Below are 22,498 nucleotides of genomic sequence, written 5' to 3'. Positions count from 1 at the left end.
ATAAATGTTTTGAAATTACAAAGATACGTTCCGTCAATTAACTCCAAAAATACTTTCAGAAAAATAAGGAACTTTGATTTTAGTGAAAAAAAATGTTACTGAACAAGGATTTAGAAGTAAAGCTCTCGAGCGCCCTAACCGTTACAAATATATACAACATGATTGAGTGTGTTTCAAATTTCGAGTGATTTGACATGAGTCATGAATCCACGCATATGAAATAGCGACTTAATAGATGAAAAGTAAACGGAATGTTTAAAACATTATTTAACGTTTCAGTGTTTAATTTATTTACAATGGATATAAAAGTCAAGTACTAGTTCAGTAAAATAATGTGATTTTAATTGAATAACACAACTGAACAAATAATTTTTAAAATTGTTGATTTTGCAAAGTCTTATCAAAGCTGTTTATGAATGGATGAATTGTTATTGAATTGAAGGATGATCGTTATTAGCTTAGCTTAGCTTAGCTTAGCTTAGCTTAGCTTAGCTTGTTTGACTACTCATATCCACCATAAATCATTTAACCCGAAATGCTTCACTCGTATTACTTTGCAAACATTGTTTTTCTTTGATAAATTGAAAAAAAAAAAGATTAAATACATTTAGAGCTCCATGATCGCTGGCGTGGCTAAGTAGAACGAGTTCCACATCGCCAATGGTTGCTACTCCGTGATTGATCGAGGCCATATATTTTGTGCAAGGGCCAAAAGAATGCAGCTTGGGATTAGCAATTCATTCTCAATGCACAAAACTTATGCTCTCCCTTTAGAAAATTATCAATAACAGCGCCGGCCACGTCCTAGTAGTCAATGAGGGATGAAGGAAGGATTGTTAGTAAGATACTTTTTAGGATCAACCATAGACCTGTATTCCAGTTTTCTTCAAAACCATGTTTTGAAAAATTCTGAAACAATGATCAGTTAGTATCACCAACTATTTTTTTTTTGTTTCGATTATAGTCGTTTTACCATCTTTATGGCATTCGCGACTTTATCAACGTTGCAGTTGGCGGATCGTTATTGAAAAACTTATCCGGTACAACTGTGTTCGATGTTTACTCTTAGGCTCGAACTCGCGGACATCGGCTCAGGAGACAACAGACTTGCCAACTGAGCTATATCACAAGCTCATCACCAACTATAGAAACCGTCTATACGTCTGCGAATCTATATTCAAGTATCTCAGGAAAGGATTGTGTTAGTAAGGGAGAGGTTATCGATCAGGAGCCATTTTTGGAAAATGGTGCGATCTTAGTTTTACCTACATCTCCTATGCTCCTAGATTTTCCTTTGGAAACTCCTATTCTATCTTTTATTAGTCTATTATTTATTATAAATACATTTCTTTAGGAAACTCCTTTTAACATGTGTATAGCATTTTTATTTTAAACTTAAAAAAATATATGAACACTCAAATCATTAGAAAAGTGACCAATCGAATTTCCAACAACCTAGCTATTTTCCTCACTATAATCTCTCACACAAGACAGATTATCAAAAAGATTCTTGAAAAGAAATAACAAATACACACCAAAAGAAAACATGGTATGAGAAATCAAAAAGTTGCAGTTGACGCAATTTAAAAACACGTTGAATTTTGAGAAAGGTTTGCAGAAAATTGCTTTGAATATCTTTGCGATTCGTTACCAATATATGTCTCATATTTTGTAATTCAGTGTTTAATTTTTCATCTTTCATTGTAGCCTTTCTACAAAGATGAATTTAAAAATACTTTCTTTTGAAGAAAGTTACTTGTTTCCGTCAGTTGGATATTATATTAAAAAAGAAAATAGAAATAGAAAAGATAGATTTGGTTGTAATCCGATTCAAAAGGTTATTTAAAAAAACATCTTAAAACATATCTCCACTAAGTTTAAGAATTTGGTAGGTAGAAACATTGTCGATTCTTCATCATCTTCATAAAAATCATCAATAAATAAAAAAAAATCAATGAATATTTTGATTACAAATTAAAATATCGCTAAAACGGAAGTTTTGATCATGTTGCTGCATGATATTACAAATTTTTATGCACTTCGATATTAAGTGATTCCTGCAGATTTCGAATAAAAAAGTTCTAACGATAGGTTTCAAACCAATTTGACAAAGTTTTACCAAGTTTCAACTTTTTAAGTAAGAAATATGATACTTATCTGTCTGTGATTACTTCTGACTTCAGTCGATACCATTCGATTTCCTGATCCATAACGATTTCACCTGAGAAGCTTCATTTATAATCCATATCTGGGTCTAAACTCAACTTGAAAAATTATCAATTTTCAATAAATTTCGGCTTGAAAATTTTTGCTGTCAAAGGAACTTCGTCTAACTTCTTCGAGCATCGCCTACCGAGTCTCCCGTTATAAGCTTAGCTTAGCTTGATTAACTACTCACATCCACCTTAAACGGTTAAACCCGAAATGCATAGTTATAGAAAATGGATTACTTCCTCCAAAATCAAATTATGATTACAATCAGTTCGAGTTCCACGATCGCTGGTGTGGCTCAGTAGAACAAGTTCCACATCGCCAATGGTTGCTACTCCGTGATTGACCGAGGCCATTAATTTTGTTCAGAGGTCAAATGAATGCCCAAGTAACCAAAAGTCGCATAGATACTTAATCTTGTGTATTAAAAGTTCACATTTGGTTGAGTAAAAGTTCCTCGAGAAAAATGAAAAAAAGTGCTTGAAATGCACTTCTGAACGAACATAAAAAGTCTAAACAAGTAGCAAAGAACATTTTTGTGCGTTCCAAGTACCTTAAAAAATCCAAGATTCAATTCGGACCATCGTGTTTAGTTACGAACTTCTAACGAATTTTTTGGTTCCATGAAGAACTTCTTACGAACTTTTTGGTTCCATGCAGAACTTGTTACGAATCTTTTGGTTCCATGCAGAACTTCTAAAGAACTTCAATGCAAACGTAAGCGTTAAAATTTCTCACAAGAGTGAATAACAGAAAATCAGGACTAATCAATAAACGAAAAACGAACTGTCCCACAAACAAATCAACTGTTTTGATCAAAATGGAAAGATGACATAAATCTTAATGATTATTTTAAAAATAAATTTCACATTGTTTTAACATTTTGACAATATTCATATCTAATAAAATTGAACACTGTCGCTGGTAATAAGGACAACATATTTAAAAAAAAACTGAACGTGATGATATCGCAATTCTTTGCTTGTATAAAAAGATGAAAATCTGCATTTTCAACAGAGGTTTCCATAAAGAAAAAATCTTATAAAACTTTACTATCAAACCGTCCATGTGTTTAAATAAATCAATTGATTTAGTCTAAATTAAGAGTCAAAATTAAGCTACAATATTCGTACCATAAGTTTATTCAAATTTATTATAAATATAACACTCGTATCTAACAGCCTTTATCTTGCTTGTGATTCAGAAATAGGGAAAAATACTCCAATGAGTCAAATTCCTGGCTAAAAATAGATTCCGATTCTTAAGTGTACTCTTCTCTATGGGAGGCTAGCTCTTTCAGCAGCTCCTCCAGCACCTGGAGCATCGCCACTATCGGCTGGCGTTGAGGGTAAATTTTTGCAACCGGAAGTACATGAAGAAATTTTCTCGTGTGGGAATGTTATCTGTATTTCTGCTATTCAAGTTTTAACTTGACCTCCAGCTTTCGGGTTCATAATATTAGCAATATTAGTTCGACTTATTTTATGCTGAAAAGTCAGAAGAAAGTTTAATGATTAAAAACGTACTGAAACTTTTAGAAACTCACATTCACTGTTGTCAAATCCACCATGAAACTTTTTGATGCACCGTTCTGTGAAATACAAATGTTTACATTTTTCATTGTGTTGCCTACTATGAAAAGGTAAATTCTAAAAATAATTCAAATTGATGTTTTGAAATAGAACAAACCAAACACCGCCTATGGTTCAAAGGTAACGTGTTCAGCTCTCATCTGACGGATCCGGGTTCAAATCTTACAACAAAGAAGTTTTTAAAGTAAGTATAGAAATTATAAAAAGTAGGAAAGGAATAGGAAAGATATAATCAAATAAATAAAGGGGAAACTAGAGAAAATTTATTTTTTGGTTTTTTTTACAAAGTCTCATGCATTGACTGAATAGCCTTCTACTCAGCTTTGACTATGGTACTTGAAAGTATCGATAAGAACTTAAATTGCAAGCTTAGTAGAATGCTAAACAGCCTTAAAACAGGGCTGAGTAAGCTTTTAAGAGACCGTTTTATGGAACTTTTTGTTACTTGGGTGGTGCTTGGGATTAGCAGCTCATGCACACTGCACAAAACTAATACTCTCTCTTTGAACGTCAATAACGGCGCCGGCCACGTCCTAGTAGTCAATGGATAGATTGGAAAAAAGGAAGGGGATGAAAGATTTATTTTGTGCATTAGGACCGAGGTCACCTATGCATCCTAGCAAATTAATTTTGGGTGGGACTGGGTAAAAGGAATTAATTGGGAGACACTTTTGACAAGTGTTACGATGAACCATAAAAATTAGTTTCGTAACTCCTATTAGCTCCTATTTGAAGCTTTTAGTGAATATGGGGGCATGAGGTTGTTTAGTGTAATAATGACAAAAAAAAATAACTACTATCACAGTGCCTATTTTTCATGAACATTTCTAGTATCTTTCCCCAAAATAAATTTGTAAAAATAAGCCTGTAGTATAACCGTAATATCCAATGACATATCAAGTCGACGATTTACCTTCTTTTTAATTTGTTTATATCTTAATGTTAAAAATCTATCCTGAATTGCAACAAGTTTAGCAATGATGAATGAGTGAATAATAAATTTAAAAAAAAACGTTTAACGTGATTTGTTTAAAAAAATGATATCAACAAAACCATCTCTTAAAAAAAAGTTCGTCAATTCAAAATGCTCATCTTTAAATTATGATACATAGCTCTAAATTTTAAGTTGTTATTTTTGTAACTATATGGCGCATTTTTAAATCTAATTTTTCTATTCAATTTTTAATACATCGAATTTGAAATATTTTTAATTCAATCAAAATAGTCCTACATGAAACAGGGTTGTGAAAGTTAGGTGGGAAATATCCTACTGTCTAATTAGGGAAACGATTAGCGATTGCTCCATGCATCATGTCACTGACCATGACAGAATATGCGTATGTGCTTATGATCACAGTGCGGAGAATTGGTGTTGGGCAATGTTATATGTAAATGTTTTCAAAATGATTTGATCTCACCAAGCATCCAGAGACCAGAATTCGAATTGGTGGCAGAAACTTCTAAGTGTTCAGTATTTCCTTGATCCATTATTTTTGGGACACCACCCAATTTTTTTTCTGGAGGGGCTGTGTCCACTTTGCTGCGTTATTTTCGATAACCAAAACCAATTGTTCAACGTACCCTGAAATTTTGCAAAAATTTTAGAAGAAAAAAAACACTCTACCCTGTTACTGAAGGTAAAATTCTAGAAAAGATGAAAGGCATGTATTTCTTCACACTAAGGCATTGATAGGAATTTTGAGAAATAATTTAATGAAATTCTACTTAGCATCGAGTCTTGGATCCAAACTTTCTCTTGCTAATCTCCCGGCCAGGACCAGGATTCATCTTCTTTCTCCTCCACGAGTAATTTGTTTCGATGGTTCAGATCCCACCTTGTTTACTATTGTAGCTATCAGTCATCAGCTTTTAACACTGGAGCGCTGAGAAATTTTCATCTTCTTTCGAAAATTTCAAATTATTTGAATTGTTTTCGATAAATTTGACGAGCTTAAAAAAAAAGACGTCTAACTTTGTCGCTGACTGCTTTGCCAATCTATCTATTGAAGGATGATCTTACTGATTAGAAACAAAACTTTAAGCTCTGTTTCGAATCTTCTGTCAGATTTTGTCACTGACCTTAAGTTTTGCTGACATGTCGTTTGTCCAAAAACATTTCGAGCAAAATCATTCAATTATCGATGTATATAAAAATGAATTTCTCTGTATTGTAGGAGTCAAGCTAGTATGTATGCAATGTATTTGAGAGCTAAGGAGGACACGGTTCAGTACCTATAAGTAATTTGATCAGATCCTCTTTAGACGTCAACTAATAAAGATTTAAATCAAGAATAACCAAGTCTTTCAAATCTATCCGACATCCTACAAGTTCAGAAGTGGGATTCAAGTACAAAGCGACCGCCTTCGTAAGCCCTGGAAGTTTATTTTTCTGGAATTTTGAATGTGAAAAGGCTGCCTGTCCCGGTAAATATCTCTGCTGGACCCAAAGCTTTTCACAGCTTGCTATGCATATACGGATTATCGGAAAAGTGATCGTAAAGGATTCTTCAAATCGCCTTTATTAATATCGTATTCAAAGTTCTACTTAGACTCAAAAATCAGATGATTAAAATTTAAATCAACATAATATTTAACGTTTCGAACAAAACTGCTGTTGGCGCCTAAGAAATGTCTTCACCTTCATATCCGTGTGTAGGTGGTAAACCATGATTTTCTCTGCTTCCGCGCCTGTTGCACTTCGCTAGCAGCGGACGATCTGCAGGAATTAATCTTCTCAAACATTTCTCGGCCTCGTCATGTCTCAGATGGGTGTAGGTAAAGGTAGAAAGCAAGGGCCGAAGATTTGCTCCTCCTTCACAGTTTTGTCTCTCGCGTAATGTAGGAGGAAAAACGACACAGTAGTCGGCTCGAAGAGCTGATGAAAGAAAGAAAAACCTCACTTCCATCTGTACCGTTGAGCCGTCAACACGTACGCCGGAGCATCGTATCGTTGCTGTGTACCTGCAGGAACATTTTTACATTATTTATTTTTTCCTTACCTGTTTTTCCATCAGCACTTTTCAGTGCTAAAATTATTTTCATTTTCTTTTATTCATATTTTCTCTTTTCTTTCCAGCATGGGGAAGTCATCGGCCGGCTCAAGAGCTGGTAGAAAGCGAATTGCCGAAACTAATTCAGGTCCATCGCCCAAAAAAGTTGAAATTTCCAATTCATTCTATGTCCTTCATAACATCGGTGATGAGGAAATATTCATATTTAATTCTGATAAGAGTACTAAGAAACCTTCTTCTTCTTATACTCTTAAAAACGAAAAGGTTCCACCAATTACGGTCACGATTCCTGACTTCAATGCCTTTCGAAAAGAAATCGTCACTTCCGTCAAGGATGTGAAGATTTCTTTTCAGATCGGTCGAAGGGGAACTGCTCGTATTTTGGCGGAATCTTTTAATGATTTTCAAAAAATTTTAAATTATTTGAATAATAAAAAACATCAATTTTTTACTTACGACACAAGAAGTGATCGTCCTTTTAAAGTTGTACTTCGTGGTCTCACCGGCGATCAGACACCGGATGAGATCACAACTGAATTAAATTCTTTGTTAGGTTTTTCTCCGATTCAAGTAATTCAAATGAGGAAAAGAACCAACACGAATAATATCAGTAGTGTTGGTTTTGCTCCTGAGCTTTATTTGATCCATTTTAAAAAGGATCAAGTTAATAATTTGCAAATTCTTGAAAAGGCTCGTCTTATGTTTCATTGTCGAGTCAAATTCGAACCTTTTCGAAAATCTTCAACCAAATTCCTTCAAAATATTACGCAATGTCGTCGTTGTCAAGCTTTTTGTCACGGCACTAAAAATTGTAGAATGAATGCCAGATGCATGCTTTGCGGCTCATTCGATCATGAAAAATCTAAATGCCTTTTTGGTGGTGATAAACCACAAACAGAATTTTTCAAGTGTGCAAATTGCGCAGGTAATCATTCCTCGAATTCGCTAGACTGTTCCATCAGGGCAAAAATTATTGCTTCTAGGAAAAATCCCAAAGTTTCCAGAAAAGTTTCTTCTCCTCCTTCCTCTTTTTCGTCTTCACACGTCGGGCCGGCAAACAACCTGCCTGTTCGCGGTCAGCCTCGGCCTACATTGGAATCACGGCTGGGTAATACCCGAAGTGTTTTTAATGTTACCTGTGCTGATTCTGCGCCACAGACTCGTTGTTTATCGTTCTCAGAGGTGGTTGAAAATGGGTTTCCCTCTTCAGGTTTAACTAATAAAAATGGGAAAAAACCAAGTCTCAACGTTCATGCGAAGGCTTGGGAAAATCCCCGAAATTCAAATACTTGTTCTTCTCCTTCATTTTCTGATCCTAACAATTTTGTTGATTTGGGTGAGATTACTGAGGAAAAATTGAAATTTTTGCATCAAAATTTAATGGAAATGATGCAACTTATGTTGAAAGCAAATTCAATGTTTGAAGCTTTCCAAACTTCTTTTAATTATGCTAACAAAATTATTATGACTTTACGATTCCCTCATGGATCCAAATAGATGTTTAAATATTATGAATTGGAATGCTAGATCTTTGCTGGCTAACCAAGATGAATTCTTTTTATTTTTGAAAACTCAAAACATACATATTGCTGCCATCACTGAAACTTTTTTAAAGCCGGACAATAACTTGAAAAGCAATGCTTTCTTTAAAATTTTGCGAAATGATCGACTTGATCGACAAGGTGGGGGTGTAGCTATTGTCATCAATAGTCGTCTCAAATTTAGACTTCTTCCTTCTTTCAATACCAAAGTCTTAGAAACAATTGGAATTGAATTAGAAACGTCTATGGGGAAAATTATAATTATTGCCGCATATTTGCCTTTTCAATGCAGCGGTGAACAGAAAAATTTTTTGAAGGGAGATTTACAAAAACTCACCAGAAACAAATCTAAATTTTTTATTATTGGTGACTTTAATGCAAAACACCGATCTTGGAATAATATTTCATCAAATTCAAATGGGAATATTTTATTTAATGACTGCTCTGCAGGTTATTATACTGTTGAATATCCTAATGGGCATACTTGTTTTTCTTCGATTAGAAATCCTTCCACAATTGATTTGGTTCTAACGGATTTAGGCGAGCATTGTAGTCAATTAGTTACTCATGCGGACCTCGATTCAGACCACCTTCCAGTAACTTTCTCTTTATCCCAAAGTCCCATTGAAAACCCTTTAAAATCAACTTTTAACTTTCAAAAAGCGGACTGGGAGCGATATAGGAATTTTATTGAACGTAATTTAGATGTAAACGTTCCACTGAATTCAATTGAAGATATTGATTTGGCTGTAGAAAATTTGACAACTTCAATAGTCAATGCTAAAGCCGCTTCAATACCCAAAGTTAAACATAAATTTAATCAACCTTTAATTGATGATGATCTTCAGTTTTTGATACGACTGAAAAACATTCGTCGACGCCAATATCAACGTACTAGGGATCCTTATTTGAAATTTATTTATTGCGACCTTCAAAAAGAGATCAAACGTCGTTTAAATTTCATCCGTAATGAAAATTTTGCTAAAGCAGTAGAGGACATAAAACCCTACTCAAAGCCGTTTTGGAAATTAACTAAAATTCTTAAAAAGCCCCAGAAGCCAATTCCTACTTTGAAAGATGGGGATAAACTTCTTTTAACTAACGCAGAAAAAGCTCAAAAATTAGCCCAACAGTTTGAGTCTGCTCATGATTTTAATTTAAACGTTGTTAGTCCAATTGATGCTCAAATTTCCCTTGAATTTGATGATATTTTTTCTAAGCAAAATGTATTTGAAAGTTCCTGTGAGACAAATATTGATGAACTTAAATTGATTTTCAAAAAATTTAAAAATATGAAAGCTCCGGGGGAAGATGGGATTTTCTATATTCTTATAAAAAAGTTGCCTGAAAGCACTTTAAATTTTTTAGTTAAAATCTTCAATAAATGTTTTCACTTGGCTTATTTTCCCAATAAATGGAAAAATGCCAAAGTAACTCCAATTTTGAAACCTGGTAAAAGTGCTTCAGAGCCTTCAAGTTATCGACCAATTAGTTTGCTTCCTTCTTTAAGTAAACTATTTGAGAGAGTTATTTTGAATAGAATGATGATTCACATTAATCAGAATTCTATTTTCCCTGATGAACAATTTGGTTTTCGTCATGGACATTCTACTACACATCAACTCTTGAGTGTAACTAATATGATTAACGCTAGCAAATCTGAAGGTTATTCAACTGGTGTTGCTCTTCTAGATATTGAAAAAGCTTTTGACAGTGTTTGGCACAAAGGTTTAGTAGCTAAATTAGCTCGATTTGATTTTCCTGTATATCTCACCAAAATTATTCAAAATTATTTGACTAGCCGAACCTTACAAGTAAGCTATCAAAATTCATGCTCTGAAAGGACACCCATTAGAGCTGGGGTCCCTCAGGGTAGTATACTTGGGCCAATTTTATACAATATTTTTACTTCTGATCTTCCTGATGTACCAGAAGGAAAAGGTAGAAGATTATTTGCTGATGATACTTTGCTTTCAGCCAAAGGTCGAAATTTACGGGTGGTACGCAGTAGATTGCAACAAAATTTAAATTCCTTTTTGAATTACTTGAAAATGTGGAAAATTTCTCCTAACGCTTCCAAAACTCAACTTATTTTATTTCCCCATAAGCCAAGAGCTCAATTTTTAAAACCTAATGAAAATCATTCCATAACTTTTAATGGGGTTTCATTAGAATGGTCTGATCACGTGAAGTACTTGGGACTCACACTTGATCGGAATCTTACTTTTAAAAATCACATTGAAGATATTCAATCTAAATGTAATAAATACACTAAATCTCTTTATTCTCTCATCAACAGGAAATCCCGACTGTGCCTGAAGAATAAGATGCTTATTTATAAGCAGGTTTTCGACCAGCGATAATGTACGCAGTTCCGATTTGGTCTAGCTGTTGCGCGACGAGGAAGAAAGCCGTCCAGAGGATTCAGAACAAGGTTCTGAAAATGATTTTGCGGCTTCCACCTTGGCACAGCACCGAAGATCTTCATCGGATTGCGGGCATTGAATCGATCGAAGAGATGGCCAACAAAATCATCTACAACTTCAGAGGCAAATCGATGCAGTCTTCCATCGCAGAGATTCGTTCTCTTTATAATTAGTTTTATTTTAGGATAGTGTTTAGTTTTAAGTTTAAAATATTTTTTGACATTACAGGATGTTCTCCTACATAAAAATACTTGATTGCACTCAGCAAAATTAATTCAAATAAATAAATTATAGTGATTAATAAACTATAGGGCTCTGGACAGTTCATCATTGAACTGAACACCTAATTTAATGTAATAATGTAATATAAATGTAATGACGAATTGGTACAAATAAAGACATATTTAAAAAAAAAAAAAAAAAAAAAAAGAAAGAAAAACCTTAGAGCGTCAAAGACGAGGAGCTGTCTTCGCTTCTCGGAAAAGCCGGTCGGGTTCGAACCGTTGTTGTTGGCGTCGCTACTACTGGGGATTCTACCGCCAATTTTATTCAAATTGAGATTCCTGCCCCGACATAATCGGATCGGGTCGTAATAAAAAAACATGAAAACAAAACATAACAGCAGCAGACGTAGGGTGGTGCAAGCTGTCAAAAATCGGCGCTGGTCTGAACAAAAGAAATCCATTTAACGTCACACAATTGAATCGATGATTTACAGTGTTTTGACAGGGCGGCCGTAATGAAACAAAGTGCAGCTTTCATTTAACGGTCAGGTTTTGGAAGAAAAATGAGTCTTCTTTTATTGTGAAATATCTGCTTGAACCTGAAAAGTCTTTCATCGTAAACAGTTTCGTGTTGAAATCATGTTTGCGTCTCGTTATAAATGTTGAGCAAATTAGCATATTTTACCCATAGATTGGTAAACTTCAACAATGGTTAGGTCAGCTAAATAAACAGCATTTAAGCGCTAATAATTTTATCATCCTGTTCGGCCTTCGTTTCGTTTCCAGCTACTCTGGCATTCGGTCCTCCTTAGTGGACACTTAAATTGTGTTTTACGTTTTAACATTAAACTTTAAATCTATATTTTCAATTTTGACTTACAATTGGCTGGCCATTGCCTGAACTATTTTGATTTTGGACAGTTCGTTTTGTTTTGCGTTTATACCTATTTGTTTCTCAATATCAGTGTCAATTTTGCGATTATGGGGTCGTAAGGGGTCTTAAAATTTAAGGAGTCTCTCTGATAAATCCAAAATTAAATACAACATTTGCTGTTTTGCGCTTTATTCATTCCATTCAAGTTTGTTCAATTTCCCTGATTTCTGAGAATTTCAAAAATAAATTGCACGCATAAAAACCCCACCTGCATTGCCTACATGACTCTCAGCGCCACATTTAATGGCACCCCGCGCGGTTCAGACGCCAGTGTCGCTGGATGCAATTTGTCTGAGACCTGTAGGTAAGTTTACGCCGGGGTCTTTTGCCCTCGCGATTCCACCATGCAGATACCCTAAGATACACACAGTCTCCGACTCAACTCACACGCGCCACTTAGCGTTGATTATAGCAGCGAAACGGCGAAACCACATCGCATCGGGGTGAGAAAAAACGCAATAAATTTGCCACTCTTTGAGGAAAGGGTTTTTGTTTGTGCTGTGGTTTTTTTTTGTTTGTTACTTCTTTCGTTTTGGTTTTGGTTTCCGGTGAATTATCGTGCCAATTGTAAGCGCATGAGATGGGAAGAGAAATGCGTGTGACAACGACAAGATCTGATGGCGACCGCAACGCCACAAAAGGGGACAATCTGGGGCTTGGCAATTTCGTTACTTGATTGATATCTGCTCGTTAACAGCTGTAATAGCAATGATAAGGGCAATCCCTTTTGCGATGATAACAAACAGCCCAGAATGACAAAGAGTTTTACTAACGAAGGTGTGACATCTGGCGGAACGTTTGTGAAGGAGTTGACAGATCTAATTATCTGTTGATTTTGTTGTTCACGGTGTAATTTTTAGAAGGTGCGCAATTAGCCTTGGGAATGAAAGTTGTTTTACGCTTCAAGTTTGAAAATTAGTCAATGAAGAATGTTCTGATTTTTTCAAGAACCGAACCACAAAAAATTGTGAAAATGTGGTGTAAAAACCGCACCACCAAAATTCAATTTTTTTTTTTAGGTTTCAGAAGAGAAACTTAAAATAGTGATATGCAAATTTGTCGTTATTAGACACATTTTAGCACCATTGAATTCTGAGAGAAGTATTCAGTTGCGAAATTATCATAACCATTGAATTCTCAATCCTAATCCGCTCTCAATTGTTAATATGACACTGTTGGAAATTTGGCGGCTTTTAACTTTATATCCCAGCTAACATGAAATCGTAATAGAAATGATAATCCAAATCGAATATTAAGCCTTTTTAAATAACTATCGTAAACACATTGGTATTGAGTGATTTTCTATCATTCATTTACGACAAGCTTTGCCCAAAAAAAATTGAATCGGATAGCAGTTTAGTCAATTCGTAAATATGTCTCCAAAAAGTTGAGAATATGCTCCTTCGACATTTACGATTTGAGTGAACTGATTTACGATAAATGGGCGGTCCTTCAATTGGTACTCTCTCCGGTCTCTTTCTTAGACCGGTTCGTAAAAACAAAATCTCACCTATAGAGCTTTAGCGTAGACCAAATCAACTGATGAGTTTTCTGTTTCTAGCCGTTCGCGAGTACGGACGCATTTTAACGACGGTCTGCAATAATTTTTGCTAGTATATATTTATATTTTTTTTGTTTTGTGTCGCGCCGCACTCGGTCATTTTATTTTTTTTTTTTATGAATTGCTGTATCAAAAGCTGCAGTGTCAGTGATGATCGCTTCCTATGGAAGTGTGAATTTTGTAAAAAGCGCTATCACGCGGCTTGTATTGGAGTTCAACGACATCAGGAGAACGTTATTCAACATTACATGATCCCGCTCTGTGAAGACTGCCAGCATCATTTGAAAGCTGGAATTGATACGAGCAAGGTATTAAGTCAACATGAGCAATTAATTAGCTCACTCAACTCACAAACGGACTCCAGCCTGCGTATCTCTGCCGAATTAAAAAAGTTCAATGCAATGGGTGAGCTGTTTGAAAATATGGAGCTCCAACTGAAAGAAGCAGTGTCGGCGATAAACAACAATACGGCAACAAAAGTCAACAATGCTGTGTCAACATTATCGCAGTGTATGGAAAATACTAAAGGCACAAACAGTTGTGAGCTCACAGATGTAAAAAACCACCTCACTTCCCTTTTTTATATTTCAATGGAAGCAAGTAGGGACCGTATCGAAAATTATGTGTCTGATCTCACTACGGACCTACAGAAAGAACTCAAACGCATTTGTGATGATGTGCAAAATATTAGCTCCGTTACTGTGGATATGGCAGCTCATTGCACCGATCACCGCTCTACCTTGTCCCACACTACAGAGGACGCTTTAAATGTAATTAAAACCAATGTATTAATGGAAGTCAAATCGCTTGGTATTACGATTTGCAATTTGGAAGACGAGCTTAAAACATTTGCCTCAGAAATTTCTGCGTATCAAAAAAATACTCCACCAATTACTCCTCCTGTCTCTCATCCAAGCTTGGAACTTGAACTGACAATTGCTAACAGTTCTGACAACTGCGGTTGGCGCCTCCTGGGTTCTAAAAAAGTGTGGCGTTCAGACTGGACTGACTATGACGCGCGTAAATTACGCTATGTTCAGCAGCAAAAGGCTAGAAATAAAGCATTGAAGAAAAGGAAAGCCAATAAAAAAATTGGGAATCTCAGCAACAAATCCAAGAACAACAACAGCAACAATTTACGTAATTTAAATAGTAACAACGCCCGAAATGAGGAGCACACCTTCAACTATTACAACTACAACAATGCCAACAACAATAGAAACAGCAACATAGACCAGGATACCCCTTCATGTAGTTACAGCGATTACAATAGTACCAGGATCCCCCACATCAATCATCAACCAGTTATCAACTCTCTGCTTCCGGATAAAAAGCTACTAGCAGCTGCAAAAGCAACATTTTCAAAACCTCCAGTAGAAAATCAGCGTGGTATAAGGTTCCAACGTGGTGAAGTACTGAATCCATATCCGGCAGATCATCAGCTTGCACGAGTAAGCACGGTCTCGACGATAGGAAATCCAGATTTGGCGCGCTCGCCCCAGAGGCCTTCTCCATGTCAAGCGTGTGCATGTAGGCATTCGTGTTTTGCCAGGATCTGACGGGCCCCTTGGAGGACAACAACGATGTAGTTAGGTATGATATGAAAAACTCTGCTTGCAAGAAAATCAATTCCTCTCTATGCGACAGTAAAGAAATAACAATTTATTGTCAAAATTTTAATAGAATGAAAAGTGCCTCCAAATTAAATGAAATTTACAGGCGTGTAGCTGCTTGTAGCTACCCTGTAATATTAGCAACTGAGACGAGTTGGGATTCTTGCGTTAAAAGCTCCGAAGTCTTCGCTGATAAATTTAATGTCTATAGAGACGATCGTGATAAATTGTTATCCGACAAGAAATCCGGGGGTGGCGTTTTAATTGCAATTTCTTCTGATTATGAATCTGAAGAAATCCCATCTAATAAACACAAGGAATTTGACCATGTGTGGGTTAAATCCGTGATAGGAAATAAAGTTCACATTTTTGGATCTGTGTATTTTCCCCCTGAAGGTGCCAAAACTGAGTCCTATAAAATGTTTTTTAGTATTGCTGATAATATAATTTCAAAATTCGAGTCTGACGCCAATGTTCACATATATGGCGACTTTAATCAAAGTGCTGCTGATTTTATTGTAGATGACCAAAACGAATCTCTTTTGATTCCAATAATTGGGGAAAACTCAACACTTCTAACATTATTTGAAAATAGTTCTGAGATTGGACTTAATCAAATAAATCACGTACGAAATCAGAATAACTGCTACCTTGATTTATTGTTTACTAATATGACGGATGATTTTTGTGTGATTGAGGCACCAAATCCACTTTGGAAAAATGAAGTATTTCACTCCGCTATTGAATATTCCATTTTCATTCATGACAACGCCACAATGTCGGATAACAATTTATCTGAACCTTATTTTGACTTCAAACATGCAAACTACGAACTAATTAAAAACAAATTAAACTCGATTGATTGGCAAAGTAGAATTCGTAGTTTATCAACACATCAGGCTGTAACTTTTTTCTACCAAAACATATTCGATATATTAGAGTCTGCAGTACCCAAAAAACGTAGAAAAAAGCCGAATAGAAATCCGAAGTGGTATAGTAAGAAGATACTTAATCTTAAAAATAGAAAGCAGAAAGCCCATAAAAATTATAAAAAAGATGCAAATGATATGAACCTCACAATATATTTGACTATCTGTGATCAACTAAATATAGAAATGAAAATCGCACACGAGGAGTATAATAGAGGAATAGAAAGTAATATCAAATCAGACCCAAAATCATTTTTCAGCCTAGTTAAAGATATACAGAAGTCTAGCAATTTTCCGACAAAAATGCAGTTCAACGACAAAATCGGCAAAAATCCTGCGGAAATCAGTAACTTATTTGCTAATTTTTTTCAAGATGTTTACACAACCCGTAATGAAGAGGATCGAGATTATGATTATTTCTCGTATCTCCCTGAATCTTCATTAAATATCACTGTTGATAATGTATCACCCAATGAAATTTTGAATTCTTTAAACACCTTAGACGCCTCTAAAGGGGCAGGTCCTGATGGATTGCCGCCAGTATTTTTGAAATCATTATCAAATGAGTTAGTGAAACCCTTGTTTTGGTTGTTCAATTCATCTTTAAAAAGCGGCATACTACCCCCCATTTGGAAAGAATCGTATTTGGTTCCAATTTTCAAAACCGGCAAAAAGTCAGATGTTAAAAATTATCGTGGAATTGCTATATTATCTTGCATCCCTAAGTTATTTGAATCAATAATTAATCAACACATTTTTTCTCAAGTTAAAAATGCAATCACTACTAAACAACATGGTTTTATTAGAGGACGTTCTACTTCCACCAATTTACTAAATTTTGTAAATTTCTCGATAAATGCCATAGATGAAGGGAATTATGTTGAAACATTATATACTGATTTTAGCAAAGCATTTGATAGAGTTGATATTCCTTTATTGCTTTTCAAATTATCTAAAATAGGTTTCAATCATAAATTATTAAAGTGGGTTCAGTCATACCTGCACGGAAGAACGCAACTAGTAAGATTTGAAGGAAATTTGTCGTCTGTTGTGCATGTTACATCAGGAGTGCCACAGGGATCCCATCTGGGTCCTTTACTATTTATTTTATTTGTCAATGATGTCGAACACATTTTAAATCATTTAAATGTTTTAATATATGCAGACGACATGAAACTTTTCATGAAAATACGTAAACCATCTGATATTGAATCCTTCCAAAGAGAAGTTGATAATTTTTATGTATGGTGTACAAAAAGCTTGCTAGAGATAAACGTAAAAAAAATGCATCTCAATCTCATTTACTAAAAAGCGAAATGTAAGACAGGACACCATCACCATTGGTCAAAAATCTGTTGAAAGATGCAATCAAGTCAGAGACTTAGGAGTCATACTTGATTCTGAACTGACCTTTGTAGAACACTACAATAACATAATTTACAAGGCAAGTAATATGCTCGGGTTTATAAAAAGGTTTAGTTTTCAATTCAATGATCCCTATACCATCAAAACACTGTATGTAACATATGTTAGGCCCCTTCTTGAGTACTGCAGTGTTGTCTGGGCTCCATATCAAGGTACACATAAAGACCGCATTGAGTCAGTACAAAAACAGTTTTTATTATATGCTTTACGCAGGTTAGGTTGGCGCTCGTATCAGCTACCTTCGTATGAATCTCGATGTATGTTAATTAAAATAGATAGTCTTGATAAACGACGTGAGTTTGCAATGTTAGCTTTTATAAATGATGTTATTGGGCAAAGAGTAAATGATGCAAACATTTTAGAAAAACTTAACTTTTATTCTCCCACTCGGTATTTAAGAAACAGGAATCTATTCTACATAAATAAACAAAGAACAAACTATGCCCAAAATGGACCTATAAATAAGATCATGATCTGCTATAACAAATACGGCACCATAATTGATATAACAATGAACAAAAATGAACTGAAGAGAGTGCTTCTATCATAACATTATACTTATATAGATTTAAGGCAAACATGTAAAACGGTCTACGCAAATGATTGACGTCAAATAAATAAATAAATAAATAAATAAATAAATAAAGTTGGCATCGTGGTAAGACACCGGACTGTGAACTCGGAGGACTGGAATTCAAATCTCGGTCGAGGCAATTTTTTTTTTCGTTCATTTTGCTTTTTGTTGGAAAATCGAATCGTTGGAATCTTGTCATTGTAGGTATATCGCCTCCAATTTTGTAGCTATATGCTATTTTGGTAAGTTTAATACAATCTTTTCATCTGGTATATTTGTTTCAATAATTCTGTTGTTCCTGCGTTATACCTTCATAAATGTTTGCTGGGATGGGTGCATCCAAATAAAAAAAAATCTTCGGGTACCCTCAATGAATTCTAGAAATCTTCAATATAGCATGATTAATTTTTAAGCCCAGTACAAAAAAACTTTCTAATCAGACCTTGAGTGTCAATTTGACACTCTTCGCTTAAAATCTCTATATCTCTCTTGTTTCTCAACCGATTTTTACTAAATCAATTGTTAAACAATAACTATAGATACCAATAGTTAAACAAATAGAAAAACAACAGAGATATATCGTAAAAATACGTTGTATTTCCTTTCTTTAAGATAGCTTCTTAAAATTATGAGAATGTGATTGCAAGTGCCGTAGAAGAAAATAAGAAAAGCTTTAGAATTAACCCAAAAACAATAAAAATGTGAGACGCGTGAAATAAAAGTGCCAATCAAACCCGTGAGATTTTAACGACCAGATATTTCGTACCTCGCCCAACCGCAACCTACACCAAAGATCGATACGAGAATCCACCATGCGGATACTTTTCCACAATGAAAATTATGCCACCTACGAAGATTCGGGTGTGGCCACCAGTGCCGATGCCCACTCGTTGGTATTCGACGAGCCCATCACGCCACCTCCGACCTCGGCCGTACCTGATCTGGGCAAGTGTACCTCCCCTCCGGATGGGCCCCTGGCAGCACTGGCTGCTGCGGCCGCCCTCGGGGCAGTTGCTTCAACGACGGCAGCCACCGGAAGATCCGGTTCCTGCACGACGACCAGTGGCGCCACCAACTCGACGCAACCCACAACGACGTCGACGACCAGCAATGGTCAGGTACCGGCTGCAGGTGCTGGAACCGGGGGGCATTGTGCCTCTAGTCGGATGTCTAATACTAGCACTTCCAGTACCATCAAGCAGCACTACTACCCGGAGGGCGGTTGGGGGTGGATAATTGTGGTGGTTGGAATTTTCATTCATGTGCTTACCCACGGCCTGCAAACTTCGGTAGGAGTTGTGATTGTGGCGGCCCGAAGGAGGTACCGGATCGATAGCATTGTGGATACAGGTAAAGTAAATTATCAAAATTCTTAATTTTAAATACTGTTCTTTATCCATTGTATCTATTTATTGAAGTACTGATGATAAATTTTAAACGTTTTTAAGCGTTCATTTGAATCAAGTATTATTGTATCAATATCTTACATTTACTGACACAAACTCAGGCACGGATAGACTACGACATTGTAATGATAACTGAGACGATGTTGAGTGAGAGACGATATTTCCAACTCCGAATTATTTTCAACCCATAACTTTTACCAAGGCCGTTACGTCTACTTGCTCTGTGTCTACTCCAGGCCCAACAGCGAAACTTTTTTGTATGCGTTGCACATATTCGCGCTTGACCATATCATGAGTACTGCAACCAGTCAAGGCTTTATTGCAGTAGAAGATATTATAATCTACCAAATTTGTAATGGAGCTATGACGAGAATTTCTGCCAATGAACGCGTCCATGGCCTCGCTATGATCGAATCGACAATAGCTTCGAAGTTATCGAAGATGTGTTTCCTTGTAAATGCAAATGGTAGAGGCGTCGACCTCATTTTTGTAAACAACCCCGGCCAAGCTGAACTGGTATACCCGCCAAAAGCAATATTAAGCACTGACCGTCACCATCATCTGTCGATTTGCATATAGACACGGGTACTAGTCTCAGGCAAAATTTAGATTTTGCGCACAGCAACGTCGAACGTATTACAGAATTGTTAGATGAGACTAACTGGCAATCAGCTTCCGCAGATCTGAATATCGATGATATGCTTTCGATATGCGATGCTTTCTGTACTACGCTTGCACAACCCCTCTATACGACTTATCCACCTCCAGTCATATACAAGCTTCCTTGGTGGAACTCTGAACTTCGTAGATTCCGCAATCGGGTACGAAAAGCTCGTAAACGCTACTTCGGAAGTAAGACAGATAAAAAAAATGTTCTTATCGACATTAGAGGACGAATATTCAGCTCTGCGCAACTCCGTATTTGAACGATATATTCACCCAAAAATCTTTCTACTTTTTGGAAGTATATCAATAGCCACCGTCTCACAAACATTCTCCCAACATCTGTCCGTTTCGAGAAAGCACGTCTAGCACTACAAGAGATTCTGCTAATTTGCCATCTATCTGTTCCCAACTGATTACACGCGTATCACAGAATCTACGGTGCTACGGTGCCACTACAATTGATCTAATGATAACTGACTCACCTGAACACGTCGTCAAATCTAAAGTTCTGCTAGGCAGCTCAGTTTCAGATCACGAGGTACTACTTTTACTCACCGATATTAGAACACATAGACCATCCCCTCATACAAAACTATTGAGAAGTTTTCGCGACATAGACAATATGCAACTTCAAGCTGATTGTCACAATTTCTTTCGACTAGTCTTAGATGCTTCCTTTAAAGACCCGTCACTTTGCGTGAAGAGCGCATTTCCTGAATTACTAACAGGTTAAAGCAATGTATCAATGTAACCTTGCCTACTCTCTGTATCAGAGAAATCCCAATCGCTCAAGAAATGATAACCTATGGAACGAATACACGCGCACCGTGACAAAGTCAGGTCGTTTGTATATACTGCCAAAAAAGCTACGCAATTAAAAACTTCGATCACAAACTTCCATTTAAACCCGTATGGAGTAATCTTAAACGAGTACATAAAAACCCTAAGGACAACCCTATCTTGTACCGAAGGAGACGTTGAAGTAGGGGTGTCAGGTGTCCTGATTTTTCAGGATTTGTCCTGATTTTCGAGAGGACCCAATATCATCCGTCATCATCATCATCCTATATCGATACAAAACCACGTCACTCGTAGACCAACTTTTAGTTTTCATCACACTTATGCTGGTGAAATCAGTTGCAAAATATACGACATACATTCTGACGAGATTCCTATTAGGTTTTTAAAACTCCTCTGTCCTTTTGTGTTTCCCATCCTTTGTGAACCTTTCAACTCCATAGTCGATACTAAATCATTTTCCAATATCTGGAAAAAAGGCTCATATTTCTCCCATCCCTAAGATTACTGATTCCGCGCAACCCAAAGACTATCGCCCTATCATTGTGGTACCGGCAATATCGAAAATATTCGAAAAGTCGTGCTTCACAGATAACTGAATATCTTAACTGTTCTACCCTTTCCTCTTCTTGCTGAGCATCAGGTTGGATACAGAAGAAATTTCAGCACCACTACCGCACTTGCACAGGTTACCCATGACATTTATAGTGGTCTAAATAAAGGTAATTGCACAGTCATGGTGTTTGTGGACTTCTCTTTGGCGTTCAATTGCGTCAACCATCGCCTACTAAGAAGTAAATTAGAAAACGAGTTTTCCTTCACAAGCGAAGCTTTAGACCTTATATCATCATTTTTTAACAGTCGTTCTCACAAATTGTATGACTTGGTACGAGCCAATCAACTGAACGGAAGCTCATCGATGGCACTCCACAGGGTTCTTGTCTGAGTGCGCTTCTATTCTGCCTGTACATCAATAGACTGCCGAACGCTCATGCCAGTACCATCTCTACACTGATAATTTTAGAATAAGTTAATCAAGATCTGACAAGAATCGTGGAATGGTCCAATGCCGAACCCGTAAAAGACCCAAGCTAATATATTCAGTAAAACTGGAACCATTGTGCCGAAGTGGCATTTGTTTTTAGAGGAGAAGTTGTACCACTTTCAACTTTAGTCAAGAAGTTTGAAATTTAGATGGACGTCGGTTCTCTTCCGTACTATCTCGACCTACTCGCCTCATACTGGTTCAATCCGTTATCGTTCCTTCGCTGACTTAACTGTGACATTTTATATTATCCTGGATTAACAGCCGCTCTCGAGAAGCGACTAAAGATGTGTTTTAAGTCAGCTGCACTTGACTCAACGCGTTTGGAAATCCACCCTTGGTCACGAGCTGGACTCCAACTATCAACTGCGAATATGCTCTTTTATGCGACAAGTTTATCACAACATTCTTCCACGATACGTTACCCAACATTTGCAATTTCATCTGACAATTTTTCCTAGTGGTAAGGTGTCGGAGGGGTAACTCAGAGGACTCGAGTTCGTTTCGTGGTGGAGGCGAATTTTTGATTGTTTTGATTGTTG

General features: G+C 36.3%; 1 protein-coding gene across 4 annotated transcripts in view; it reads left to right on the top strand.

The window, feature by feature from the left end:
* LOC129752115 (monocarboxylate transporter 12-like) overlaps positions 1 to 22,498 on the top strand; it is a 308,960-nt gene that overhangs the window by 242,165 nt on the left and 44,297 nt on the right. The window contains exon 2 of one of the 4 annotated variants that reach the window (XM_055747908.1): positions 18,654 to 19,391. The exons of the other annotated variants lie outside the window; for them this stretch is intronic. Coding sequence (XP_055603883.1) covers positions 18,854 to 19,391 — 538 coding nt within the window. The 5' untranslated portion in view covers positions 18,654 to 18,853. The remainder of the gene's footprint in view (positions 1 to 18,653; positions 19,392 to 22,498) is intronic. 4 annotated transcript variants of the gene reach the window in all.

Source organism: Uranotaenia lowii, chromosome 1, assembly GCF_029784155.1.
Source record: "Uranotaenia lowii strain MFRU-FL chromosome 1, ASM2978415v1, whole genome shotgun sequence".
Lineage (NCBI taxonomy): Eukaryota > Metazoa > Arthropoda > Insecta > Diptera > Culicidae > Uranotaenia > Uranotaenia lowii.
Note: the sequence above shows the minus strand (reverse complement) of the source record. Positions and strands in the feature narration are given on the sequence as shown.